This window comes from Leptidea sinapis, chromosome 1, assembly GCF_905404315.1.
Source record: "Leptidea sinapis chromosome 1, ilLepSina1.1, whole genome shotgun sequence".
Lineage (NCBI taxonomy): Eukaryota > Metazoa > Arthropoda > Insecta > Lepidoptera > Pieridae > Leptidea > Leptidea sinapis.
The window spans coordinates 20488823-20503005 of NC_066265.1; the positions used below are offsets into that span (position 1 = coordinate 20488823).

At 37.0% G+C, this 14183-nt stretch overlaps 1 protein-coding gene across 1 annotated transcript in view; it reads left to right on the forward strand.

Moving 5' to 3' along the window:
• LOC126974451 (uncharacterized) overlaps positions 1-14183 on the forward strand; it is a 128142-nt gene that overhangs the window by 108332 nt on the left and 5627 nt on the right. The window contains exons 7-12 of the mRNA XM_050821988.1: positions 7367-7501; positions 8557-8691; positions 9566-9785; positions 11229-11374; positions 13230-13562; positions 13960-14160. Of these exons, the coding sequence (XP_050677945.1) occupies positions 7367-7501; positions 8557-8691; positions 9566-9785; positions 11229-11374; positions 13230-13562; positions 13960-14160 (1170 nt within the window). The remainder of the gene's footprint in view (positions 1-7366; positions 7502-8556; positions 8692-9565; positions 9786-11228; positions 11375-13229; positions 13563-13959; positions 14161-14183) is intronic.

The following is a 14183-nucleotide window of genomic DNA, read 5'->3' on the forward strand; positions in this document are numbered from 1 at the left end:
CAAGTTTCGACAAGAGATTCTGATACGAAACAAATTACAAAAGTGTCCGAATGAGATTAAATTATCAGTTGAAAGAGCGCACTTTGGGAAAACTTGAGCGGAAAATTGTCCTCATACAGCATTGAAATAAGTGTTCAATCTTGATACTGTCCCGCGCCCGGCGTCTCTGATTAATATCTATCGCTTACGTAGCATATCTACGGTATAAAAACTTATATAATTCTCCTGGGTATCGTTTTCTCTTGTATTTGTACAGGCTTTGTAGTATTTTATTGGTAGATTATATTTGTGAAGTCTTAAATATTAGCGACATATCTAATCATATAAATAAAAAAATATCTGTCTAAATATCTTTATGATATGCGGTCCTCCACAGTGCGGTTTTCAAGGAGCTTTCTCCCTCGTACTACAAAGCTGTGGAATGAGCTTCCTTGTGCGGTGTTTCCGGGACGATACGACATAGGTACCTTCAAAAAAAGCGCGTACACCTTTCTTAAGGCCGGCAACGGTCTTGTGATTCCTTTGGTGTTGCAAGAGAGATATTTAGACAATACTTATAATAAAATAATGTTTTAATGAATGTCTATCTCTTGTGCCGGCTAATATACGATACGGCTGGATTAATTTTGACGCGAGATTAAGTTGCAGATAGCTCGTGATATAAGGACTAACTTAGGCATTTTTAAATAATTCCGATTTAACAATTAAATGGCTACGTGAACGAAACCTACGTAGCAAACGCTCGGTCCAAAAGTAATTCCTGCGAATCTAATAATCTACTGAATTCAGTTTGTCATTTTTATATATAAGAGGAGGAAAGGCTCTCGTGGAAGGAAGTGATGAAACAACCGCCCATGGACATCCATAGCACCCGAGGTCAAGAGATATGTTACCGACATTTAAAATTCATTTAAAATGAATTGTTTTTCAATAGAAATATGTATACATACGTGCAAAAATTATAATAACAGTAATGTCTAGTGATGTGATGTAGTCTGACTGACTGTGACGTTTTTATTAAAATATATAGTTGTAGTATTTTTTTTTGTTGAAAATACAATGAGTAGGTACAAGAATTGTTTGTAAATTAATGGATGTAATGTAAATGACTTTCTAAATGATACCACAGATTGGGAATGGAGCGACTGTCCTCAAGCTATTAAATTATAAATTTTATTGTACGCTACTACATTGTAACCATATTTTTATGAAAAAAAAAGAAGCCGCTGAGTTTCTTGCGCCCGTTTTTCTCAAGTCTGAAGCATACTTTTTCGATAAGGTGGTAGTTTTAAACCGACTTCAAAAAAGGAGGAGGTTCTCAATTCGTCGGTATGTTTTTTTTGTTTGTTACCTCAAAACTTTCGACTGGGGGAACCGATTTTGATAATTCTTTTTTTATTTGTGAGCTGGTGCTTCCCGTGTGGTCCCATTGTAATTTGCTCCAGATGACAGCCTGACAATGGAGTCCATTAGAAAACCATAAGTATTAAATTTGCTATACATACGTATAGCAAAGTGGATGATAAATTTACGAGTAACTCAAAATCGCGCCAACCGATTTCGATGATTCTTTTTATTGGAAAGGATATACTTCAAAGATAGGTTGGTGAGAGTTTGGTAAGGTTCTGATGACGGGATCCGTGGCAAAGTATCGGAACTCTTCAATTCTTAGGAGCAAATTAACGATACTTGGCCGAATCTTTTTTATGATATCCTGATATTTAAGTCACCTACCATAACATTGTTATGGTCAAGGAATTGTCGTAGTCGAATATGATGAGAAATGGGACTCCTTAACGACTTACAGTAAGGCAAGTGCAATCTATGGCAGAATTTCTAACTGTCTGTAATCAAATTGCAAAGCGCTTACGCTCATTGCTGCATTGAAAAATTTAGTATATCTACACATATTAAGATAAATTGTTAGTTAGTGTACTTCACATACACTAAAAATAAAAAAATAAAAAACAAAATTAACAAAAAAACAGCCGACTTCAAAAACACTATTACAAAACAATAGATATAATATGCACTAAGAATTATAAAAATAATTGCGTATTTTTATACTTGTAATCTTATTAATAAATCTAATTCAAGTTACGATTATTGTAATTTTTGGAGTCGGTGTCATCCAAGATAGGTTTTTAACTACAAACATAGTTATAGGTGAGATGTGCTTGAGTCGTGTGGAGGCGAGGGCGGGTCGCGGCCGAAGGACACCGATTCCAAAAATTACAATAATCGTAACTAGAATTATATTTATTAATTAGAATGTATAAATATATATAATAATAATAATACGCAATTATTTTTATAAAGTATAATTAGTGCATTATTATCTATTATTTTGGAATAGTGTTTTTGAAGTCGGTTGTTTTTTTTTTTGACTTTCAATTAGTGATATCTTATCCTATTAAGAAATAAAAATATTTGAATTTGAATTCATATACTTACATCTAATAATAATAATAATGCTGACATGACTTTACATCATCATAACAAGTTAATTTATATTAAATAAGCCAGAAGATACTCATAAAACTATCATTAATCCGTAAAGCGAGCTGATATAAAGCTCACAAAAAGTATACAAAGATTGAAATATGTAAGTGACAAGTCAATAAATAATTAAGCAAGTCGTTTCTGAATAGCAATGGTTGCGCACAACGGCAGAGACATTAATTATATGTAAACAATAGATGCCGGGGCGGGTGACAGACCGAGACTCGGCTTCGCGCCAATTTTATTTTCATTTATTTTCAATTTAGTTTCTACTGAATTCAATCTTACTGTAGTCAGACATGTCGCTCTCCACTTCGAAGACGAAAACGAACCAGCAATCGCGTGCCCGTTGTTTTTGTAATTTTTTTTCAAATCACAACATATTATAAAGCAATGTCTTCCGCCGCGTCTGTCTGACTGTCTGTTCGCGATAAACTCAAAAACTATTTCGCCGATTTTCATGCTGAATTCAAAAATAGATAACGTGATTCTCGAGGAAGGTTATAGTATATAATTTGTTAAGTTTGTGTATAATTTTTTGTATACATTAACGATATTTGTTGGAGGTGTTGGAAAAACTAAGCCATCTGGGAGCTTTCATCGATGACGCTGTCAAAGCCCTTTGTGGTATAACAAAATGATATATGGTGGAATTGTGTATCTTATAGAGGTCTACAGAAAAATCCGTCAATGTCATATGTCTATCTCTTAAGGACAACATACTATATCCATTTTAATACTTTAAAAGTTGGCATTTATAAAGGTATCCCTTTATTATATATCCCTATATTATACATTATCATGTAAAACCTGTTTTCACAAACATCATATTAATATTTATCATTTAGTAGAAGGCATAAAAGGCATTTATTTTCTTAAAATGGATTGAATCCTTTAGAATTCTTTTTGATGGCATTTCTAATAATGCGTTATATTTGCGCTAGACAACGACGTAAGGTGCACTTCAGGTTAATAAGAAGCGTAGTATTAGTTTTAATAGAGATGCTTTGAGCCATCTGTCTGGTTCAGGAGCCAAGGAGTCCTTGCTAAGGAGTTCAAAGCCTTCTAGCAGGGATATATATGTTATATATACAAAACAATAAATATAGTTTCAGTTTAACTATATCGCCAATATTTTAGTCTAATGGCTCGATAGCGCTCTATTTGAAAATAAATCGTTATTAAACTCAACCGATAAATTTGAAGTTCCCAGACCTACCAAACATACATATAAAATTTCATAAATATCGATTAAGGCTTTTCGAGAATTTTATTCAGATAATATATAATAAGCTTAGGGAATGTTAGCTCAAATAGTTAGACTTACAGTACCATGGGCACGGCTCGATAGACTGAAGCCACGTCTTGTACGTGTTTTGCCGGGGATGTATCAAGGGAAGCATTCCGTACAACAATTATTATTACAGCATTGCACGAAAATACAATTCTCACCATCTGGATGTGTTGAGTTCATCCACAGTGCCAACTACACTTAAAGAACTTCATCCACGACAAACAAATTGGAATATTCTTCGAGCGGTGTTTTAAGTGCGAAAGTATAAGTACCTTAAAAAGTTTTACGGGTGCTTCAAAAACCAGAAATGCAACTTATAGTCCTCTGATGATGCAAGAGTCATCCTTGCGGTGATCACTTACTAACAGGTGAATCTCACGATCGGCGCCTATTTCTGCCGTGAAGCAGTAATGTGTAAGCATTATTGTGTTTCAGTCTGAAGGGCGCCGTAGCTAGTGAAATTACTGGGCAAATGAGACTGAACATCTTATGTCTCAAGGTGACGAGGGCAATTGTAGTGCCACTCAGAACTTATGGGTTTTACAAGAATCCTGAGCGGCACTGTAATGGGCAGGGCGTATCAATCACTATCAAGTCAACGTCCTGTACATCTCGTCCCTTATTTTCATAAAAAAAAGGAATTTTCAGTTTTATCCTTAATATAGATATCTTCCTTATACCTATACCTATCTTTATTTTTAAACTCGCTTTTTTATGTATAAGTATGAATATCTTTTTGTAGACTTTTATGGAAAAGGGGCCCAAACGATATCATGGTGTCGTGCTTTACGGTGATAAACCGACGATAATATAAGTTGAACGCGCCCTAATGCACATCCATTTAATAATGAACACACCTTACTAATTGGGCTTCGACATCACAAAAGGCATATCTATTTTAATTCTCCAAATCCGTCTGCGTATCTCGCCGACTCACGCTTATCCCTCGAAATAAATCACAGACAAGACAAGTGCGTCGCGACTGCTAGAGACAAAAGTTTTTGCTTGTTCGGCATTCGTTCCAAATGTACTCACTTTTATTCTCTTTGACTCATCTGTTTCATAACTGAGTAAGCTTGTATATTTTGTATCATGATTTACGCCCACTCTTTTCAGATCCGAATAATTCCTCTATCTGAAAAATTTTGATTTTCAATCCGTTTACCGAACTCACCAGAACTGAAAAAAAAATTAAAAAAGCATTTAATTTTTACAATTCCTTCTGATTTCTGTCTGATGTCAATTTATACATTAAAATTGCGTCGAAAACTTATGGCGTTATTGAAAAGAGAGACATTACGACAAATTTTTTCCAATATTTCTATTTGCGGTCTTTTGAGAAACCAAATTAAATTAAATGTTTCAACTTTATTACTATCACACAATCAGCAGGAGAGCAATATGATTATAAACAGAAATAAATTACTTAAAATATGTATTGATAAATTTATTTATAGGTTTATACGATCTTGTACCTAAATCGCACATAAGAATATAGAAAGATTTTAAGAATATAATGTTATATACTTACTTAAACAGTTGAATAAAATTGCAACTCGTATTTAAGTGACATGAATCACAACATACGTTGTAGTTGTAGTTTGCTTGCTAAGACCAACTGAAACCAGTGAGTTTCTGGGTGGGAGGAATTTATTTATTATATACCTGACCACATATCCCATTGGTTGGTGATCCTGACCTCTGACCTATCTATCTATCCCGTGCATTCCCATTTTTATGATGAATGTTTGTTTCCGAGTCATGGATGTTTATATTATGTATATTTAAATAAGTATATTGTAAACAATTTGTTATTTCATTTGTTGAACAAAACATATACAAGATTTATCAACGATACGTCACTCGAACGGTTGGCTCAGTGGAAGAACACTCGCATGGAACGCGAAAGGTCGCGAGTTCGAGTTCCGCATAGTCAATATATTTTTTTTTATTGTAATAATTATATCGTTGTCTATTACAATGTGTTGTTAAATATTATTAATAATATTTAACGACACATTCATAAAGCCCAAAAATGCGCATTTCAATTTCAGTCATTTATGCGACCAACAGCAATCTATTTAAAGTTTAGACTATATATGACTGACAGTAGACACCACGGCCATCAGATGAGAGTTAATTAAGCACCCCCCCCCCCCCATATGTCTTAGTCTGAGATCTACAGAGTGTTTTTATAGTCATTTAACAGCTGTAATTATGCTAAGTATAAGCTGAAATAGCCAGCAATGCAAAAGTCAAGTTTTGTCACACTCAGCTAAGTTTTACGTAAGTAAAGTCTGCGCAAAGTCTAAGTACTCTTACAGATATTTGATCCACGGGACCTGCATTTGAGCTACGGATCCGACTTTAATCAAGCTCGTCTCCAAGAAGTAGGCAAACATTACGAACCTCCATTAGTTAATATTCCAAATTAATGTGAATAACCCTTCTGTACTTTTGCTCTTAATAGTGATTTTATTGATTATAACACTAGAAATAAGGGATTTCTTGTTATAATCAATAAAATCACTATTAAGAGCAAAAGTACAGAAGGGTTATTCACATTAATTTGGAATATTAACTAATGGAGGTTCGTAATGTTTGCCTACTTCTTATATTATTAACTAATTATTAACTAATTCTAGTAGGCATCATAAGATACATAATACCTTTAAGGGTAAATGTATACACTTCTATAATAAAGTCCCAGCCACTGTTCAGGCATTATCTATAAATAAATTTAAATGTTTTATAAATAAAATGGCTCTGTCGTAAATCTGATTACTCCCCACTGCTGAATATCTAAATGATCGGACAGCCTGAGACTAGATTGTGATTATTTTATAGCGATAGAAATGACTGTACAATATTGTATATTTTTATTGAAAAGAGCGCAAAAAAAGAATGCTGGGGGAGTTTCTTGCGCCGCTTCTTCTCTCTCAGAGCGTCATTTGTTTCCGAAGCGGTAGTAGTATTTAGTATATTAGAAATGACATCAAAAAGAAGTCTAAAGGAATCAATTTTGAGAAAATAAATGCCTTTATGCCATTTACTCGCTTTACTGCTCTGCACCTTTGTGTATTGTGTTTAAAAGCGAAAACCTGTAATTATTTTTATTTTACCTTAACAGAAATGTATTAAAATATACCTGATTGAGAAACTAACGACATAATAAAAAACTACCGAATTCCACCATCACACGACACGCCACAAGCCAACTGGATGTGTGCGATGATGCCATTCCTCTAAAGTGCGGATTTGTGAACTTCCTTGTGCGGTGTTTCCGGGACGATACGACATGGTTACCTTACAAAAAAAGCGCTTATACCTTCCTGAAAGGCCGGCAACGCTCCTGCGATTCCTCTAGTGTTACAAACGAATGTGGGCGGCGATGATTACTTAACACCAGGTGACCCGTACCCGTCGTTTGTCCTCTTTTTCCATTAAAAAAAAACTAGTTCTTGGTATGTTAGCCAGTCTTTCTCCACTCGCATCAAGTCGTTGAGATTCAGAGGTCACATGCTCAATCTCAAAAGAAGCCTTTCTAAATTTTTAATACGTAAATTTTAGTTGAAGAGCTGGAATGCCTCGCGACGTGGAAGGAAGGCAGCCTCAGGTTCCTGGTGGGGAAGCTGCATCACAACCACGCCACTAGTAACGAGGACAGGTTCCGATGCTTTGTCTACGAGAAGACAAACGGTATTGGTAAGATTTACGTTTTATTTTCTTTTTGCTTCCGTTATGTTCGTCGCCTCTTATAGTTTAGATCGTGTTAGATTTAGAGGCTTGTTACCTCGTACAAGCAGAATAGCCTGAGTAGTGGGGTAGCAGATGAGGAAAACTCCATCTATACTGCTGGTGGAAAAAATTAATCAATATTTATTTATTTTTACATTTGACTGATTCTGACAAAATTCTAGTCCAATTTTATATAATTGCTACGAACTGAATGATCATACCTAGAGTGAAAGGCTATGTGTGCCATATAAAGGACATTTAAAGGATCTATCAGATATAAGGAAGTACTTATAAAGCTAAATAAGTGGTTAATGTATACTTAAATTATTAATCCTGTATTAGCAATATAATTAATTAATTCATAATTCTGTCAACTGATTGTATTTTACTTAAGTTATTAAAACTTTTGTGAGACATTATAAACTATTTCTTTAAACGGCTCGGAGTTGGTACCGACTAGTTCAGTTCGAGACGGGACATCACCTCGAACACACTACACACCCTGATGAAGGACCTATTTGTAGTTTAAACATTGCCTATAAATTTCACATGTATACAATTCTTAAAAATAAATAGCTATTTTATAAGATAAATCACTCATTATAAATACAGATGTTTTGTGTTATATAACGTGGCGCTGTAATGGTATACACACGGGTACAGCTGTATAAACTTAATCGTAAAATAATAATTCTAAAATTTAAAGTAAACAATTGAAATTTTCAAACAAACAAATTATATATTTAGCGAACAAAATTTTAATCACCTTACGAAAGTAGGTGTCAGTGCCTACGACAGATAGCGCGCGGCTACTAGATCTTACAGGTTGTTCCGAAATGATATTATGGAAAATTGATTTATTTATTTAAATTATGTATCTTATTATTGAATATATTTTTATTATTTCGGTTAAGTAGTTCTACGCGTGTGTTTACTTAATTACGTAGCGCCACGGTGTATTAAAGATGAAACAGTAAATTACACGTGACAAGACGTATAAAATTTTTAATGGGATTTTACAGCATCCGGGCCAAGTTTGAAGGAGAACCCGACTCCTCCCGGTGGAATAGAGTACAGAGTGGCACAGTCTGGTGACGCCACCTGCAACGGGCTCTCGAGTGCTACGGAAGGTTCCAGAACGATGGCTCTAAAAAGAGGTTTGAGTTATCTACATATTATCATATACTTATAGATTTCTTATAATGCCTTTTATGAACTTAGACACGGCAATAGTTTTCAAAGAAATTAATAATTAAATATTTACTGTACTTCTTACTTTCCGCTATGATTAAAAAATCAATATGACATAGAAATGATCACAACATGATCAAAAAAAATCTCCTCAAAAGCCGAAAATTATTATTAGAGGACAACGGAATAGATCACTTGTTACAGTCATCACTGCCAGCCATACTACCCATATAGCCCAGGTCGAATCCCGGAAGGTGCGTGTTTATTTCGAAAATATACCCATGTGTTGTGCCTGTATGAAAGTTCCTGGAGGAAAGGCAGAAATGCGCACTGTCTAGAATTGCCACACATACATCTGGATGTGGATGGATCTCTATCTAGTGAGGTTGATATGATAAAAAGAAGATAGATGATGCAGGAGTCAGGCCAAACAGCTCTTTAGAATACTCTTGTGTTAAATGCGGTACAAGACACATTATAAAGCGACATCTCATGTCACCTGAGCTGTGAATTAGCTAGGTTTGGTTGTAGGATGATTCAAGCAGCTCTGAGCTGCACGCGGTCAAATGGTTCGAGCTGATATTGGAGTGTATCAGACCAGAGATGACGGGTCTGTGCCTTTTTGATCGCTTCAATGAAGCCCGGCTTGATATTTTGTAGTACTTTATTGATGACTTCCACTTTCTTAGAAGCTAAATTTACCGTCCCGAAGACCACGGATAGGCAGTCGTCTCCAAAAAACAGTGATATGGCACTTACTATCAAATGAGCCTCAAGATCGTTCGCACGTTGATGAGAGTAGAGTAATCCTTCCATTAACAAAGATGATGTTAATTTCAGTATCAATGCGCTTCAACTGCCAGTTTCCGTCGTGGATGACGTTCTCTCACACATGGCACACCCTGGACTTCACCAGCAACTACACGTTCTACCAGCGGAATGCGACGCTGCGGATCACCAACCAGACCGGATCAGAAATCAAGGTCTACTGCGTCAACGTGAAGGCGAGCTCCCCCAGTGGCAACTCGGTGGCATTGGTAGCACATTGGCAGCACCATTGGTAAGATATCCTAATTAATATATTATAAGAGGCGGCAGATGAGTGGTGGTGAGGCTGCCACCCATGGACATCACTAAACCAGGGCTCAAGAGATGCGTTGCCGGCTTTTAAGCTGCTATTAGCATTCTTGAAGGTCCCTAATGGCCGTTCCTAATATACTAACTACAGATAGAGATAAACTTCTACCTTCTACTGTCAATAATCTGAAGCTGTCCCAATATACCCGATAAGTCATTCTTATCGCCTTCTATAGGGACGCGTGAATTGCAATTTCCATACAAACTTCTATCGCTGGCAAGCTATACGTCGTCCCATTGACAGACAGCGTGCACGGATAAGGTGAGTTACCGTCAATAAGTTTATTGGGATAGAAAAGTCAACGATGGTGACGATTTTTATCTCAAGTAAGAGATAGACTGAATATTGGGAACGGCCATAAGTAGTATCGTTTCGGGAAAACAGCAGCCGGTAATTGATTGACACTGTACGAGGCAAGAAATTTCTTGAAAACTGCGAGATTGTGGAATGCCAAAATATGTTTGAACTGGTATGTTTATGGAGATAATATTTAAACTGTATTGAGAAAAACTCACTGATGTCCATAGAATGATGAGACGTACTGATTATAATATAATTTGTTTTATAAGAACAGTAAAAAGGAAAAGTCCTGTAAAGTTTGTTGCGTCTGTTCTTCTCAGGCTTGAGGCGTTTTACTGATTGTCTAGGGGTAGACTTATCCATGAATTATTTTTAGGTCCAATTTTGAATAAAAATATTGATATTTGTGTGTTTGAGTGTTACGTCAAGACACTGTTATAAGTAATCACACACATCAATATTTGAAATGTAAACTTCTTTAGGTGTGCCTACTTAGATACTTACGGCGTGGAGTATTACTTATAGAGTAGTTATTAGTTATTTTGTGCGTATTCAAACTGACGTTCGAATATAGTCGGTTCGATATGTTCGATCGGTAGGAAGACTCCCTCGGTGAGCAGTATACACTTACAATACACTATCGTATAGACAAACAAAGCGTGTGGGAGACAAGAACTTCTCTAACACAGCAAGATAGAAATGGTAAGCTATTGTTATTTTAAACTATTATGATTGCCAAGTCGTAAACAGTCAGCCACGCCTGGCATTAGCTCCTTTTTACTTTATATATTAAACCACTAGCTAACGCACACACTGACAAATATTTGACATCAATTGGTCACGCACTATGGGGCTGTCAGGTTATCTAAACGCTAGTATATCTCAGTATTTTCACATTAGTAAATTGCACAAAGATTTGCCTTTAATCGATTCGACACGTGTTTCGCCCCTACACTAGGCATCCTCAGGAGATGTTGACTCGCCAAATTCTGCCTCAAGACTCAATTGTTTATACACTTAAGTATCTATTCCTCCTGTGTGGTAATGGCCAATGTTTCTATGTAGCGTGTCTCGCTACGTGTGTGTGGTTCTGTACCGGCGCGACACTTACATCGCGGAGCTGCAGCGGGGCGCCTTGACCCTGAGACCGGACGAGGCCTGCTCCCCCCACCACTTCAATGCGGTCACAGCACCCTACATCACCTTAGTCGGTAAGTGTCGGGCAGAGATGGAGATACCAGTGGAAGGCTCCTTTGCACAGGATGCCGGCTAGAATATGGGTACCACAACGGCGCCTATTTCCACCGTGAAGCAGTAATGTGTAAGCATTACTGTGTTTCGGTCTGAAGGGCGCCGTAGCTAGTGACATTACTGGGCAATGGGACTTAACATCTTATGTCTCAAGGTGACGAGCGCAGTTGTAGTGCCGCTCAGAATTTTTGGGGTTTTTCAAGAATCCTGAGCGGCACTGCATTGTAATGGGCTGGGCGTATCAATTACCATCAGCTGGACGTCCTGCCCGTCTCGTCCCTTATTTTCATTAAAAAAAAAAGATTCTTAATGGCAGATGCCCAATACCAAAATCACAAAGATACATCGTTGGAAAGATCTTGATGAGAAAAGGTTAGAATCGTTGTGTTTGGGTTTCTTTTTTTTTTTTCATAAAATACGGGACGAGACTTGCAGGACGTTCAGCTGATGGTAATTGATACGCCCTGCCCATTGCAATAATGCAGTGCCACTCAGGATTCTTGAAAAGCCCAAAAATTCCCAGCGGCACTACAATTGCGCACGTCACCTTGAGACATAAGATGTTAAGTCTCATTTGCCCAGTAATTTCACTAGTTACGGCGCCCTTCAGACCGAAACACAATAATGTTTACACGTTACTACTTCACGGCAGAAAAAGGCGCCGTTGTGCTACCAATAATCTAGCCGGCATCCTGTGCAAAGGTGCCTCTCACTGGTAAAAGTTTCTAGATGGTTGGTATCAAAAGGTATTCCAAATCAAACATTTTCCATAGAAATACATTTAAAATGCGGTTTGACAAGAACATACCAACAATGGTCACACACGCAAGGGTCGAGTGGGTTGTCACTAGCATTATTATAATATTCATAAACACGTATTAATAAATGTTATAATTTGCTTTGATACATGGGTTTGATGAAAAAAAATTTTGAGTTTTAATTCTAAGTGTGAAAATATTAATGCGGTTCACAAAATATATCTACTGCCCAAGTTTCAAACGTATCTTTCTTATAGTTTCGGATAAAAGTGGCTGTGACATACGGACGGACAGACAGACAGACATGAAGAATCCATAAGGATTCCGTTTTTTGCCATTTGGCTACAGAACCCTAAAAAGAATTAGACATACTGAGAGGACACACTGCATAAAATGTAAGATCATTAAAAAATGTATACAAAAAAATAACGGTTATTTCTTGACAGAATAACACACTAATTAATATACTACACTACAGCGCCGCGCCCCGCCGAGTTGCGGAGGCGACGCAAGAAATTTTATTGAATTACCCACGTCTATGTTAGAGGCATTATGTTATACCAAATAAAAATAAAAAATGATGTGGTGTCGTGGGACACCAGGTAGGAACGAAGTTCCTTCGGCTAATGTAGAATCGACACAAATTGCAAAAAAAATCGTGCTCAATTGGGTATTACACACTACTCGCTTGTGTATGCGACTGTCGCGCCTGCGCACGTCTCATTTAACGGTTTTATCCCACGCACTTTTCCACGGATTTTTTCTTACGGTTTTACTATCACATATTTTTCAGTTCGGTCGCGCAGCAAAATCCCTATCCCCTCCAAGCCTGCCGTAAGGAACTTGGTTCCAATAAACAAACTGGCCTTATTCATGTGTAGTGTGTTGTTAACATGATAAGAGTTAGTAACAACCATACTATGTACCTAATTTTTTTTTGTCAATTGCCTATTGACCATTACTTTCTATTTACTTCCCATTTAGTCCTCTTGCTTCGATACAAATGATACAGTAATTTATTAGAACAATTATTTGATTATCGAATTATGTTTTCCAGCAAGTAATCCAGAGTCCAAGGAGTGTCCATATACTGGAAAATACTCAATAAAAAGCCACAGACATCGAAGAAGTGTGAGATCGAGCGACAGAGACAAGCATAGGTGGAAACGGGAGAAAGAACCAGCGGAACATGACCTGAGATCCAACAGCAGTAGGCTATATAGCTTTAATATTAGGAATATGACGGATGTGCCGATACTGCGGAGCAAACGACTGACAGAAGATGAAATGGGTTGCGCTAGGAGTAGCTACAGCAAGCTGGAAGTTGGCTGTAACACGGCCAAGAATATGGAGTTTTATTCGAAGTGTGGAAGTAGGGAACTAGTAACAGGTGGGTATTTCATTAATTATCTATGAACATTGTACAACAAGCATGTAATATGTAATGTATGTAAGATCAGAAGTTGTAAGCAATATTTCATTACAATTTACCGGTAGTAAATCTTCAAGGTATTAACAAGTCAATGCAGTTCTATAATTTTTTCAATTAATAATTAACTATAACAGTAACTCATAGAACAATGTATCAATCTTAAATTCATCAATTTCAAATCAATTCACTTCAATACATCAGTCATCACATTTAAATCGATTTATCCGTTCTGACAGACAAAATTTAAAAATAAAAATTTTTGCTGCATGTACCTTTAGTTCTTTTGCTAAACCATTTGTCCAAACATTCCGCGAGCTAGTGACAATCCTACCATAATTTCGGTACAATATTTCAGCGTACACGTGTCACGGTGGGTGGTACGAGAATGGCGCGTCGTTCGTGGTGACAACTCCCGTGACGCGGGACAGCATGGCGGCGAGACGATACTGCTTCGTGTCACGCGAGACGCGGGACGGCTCCCTGTCCATCACGCAGAGTGTCAGCAACTGCGAGAGAGACGAGACCGACCCGCTGGTCTTTGATGCTACATTCACGGGTTGGTAGCGACTCTATGACAAA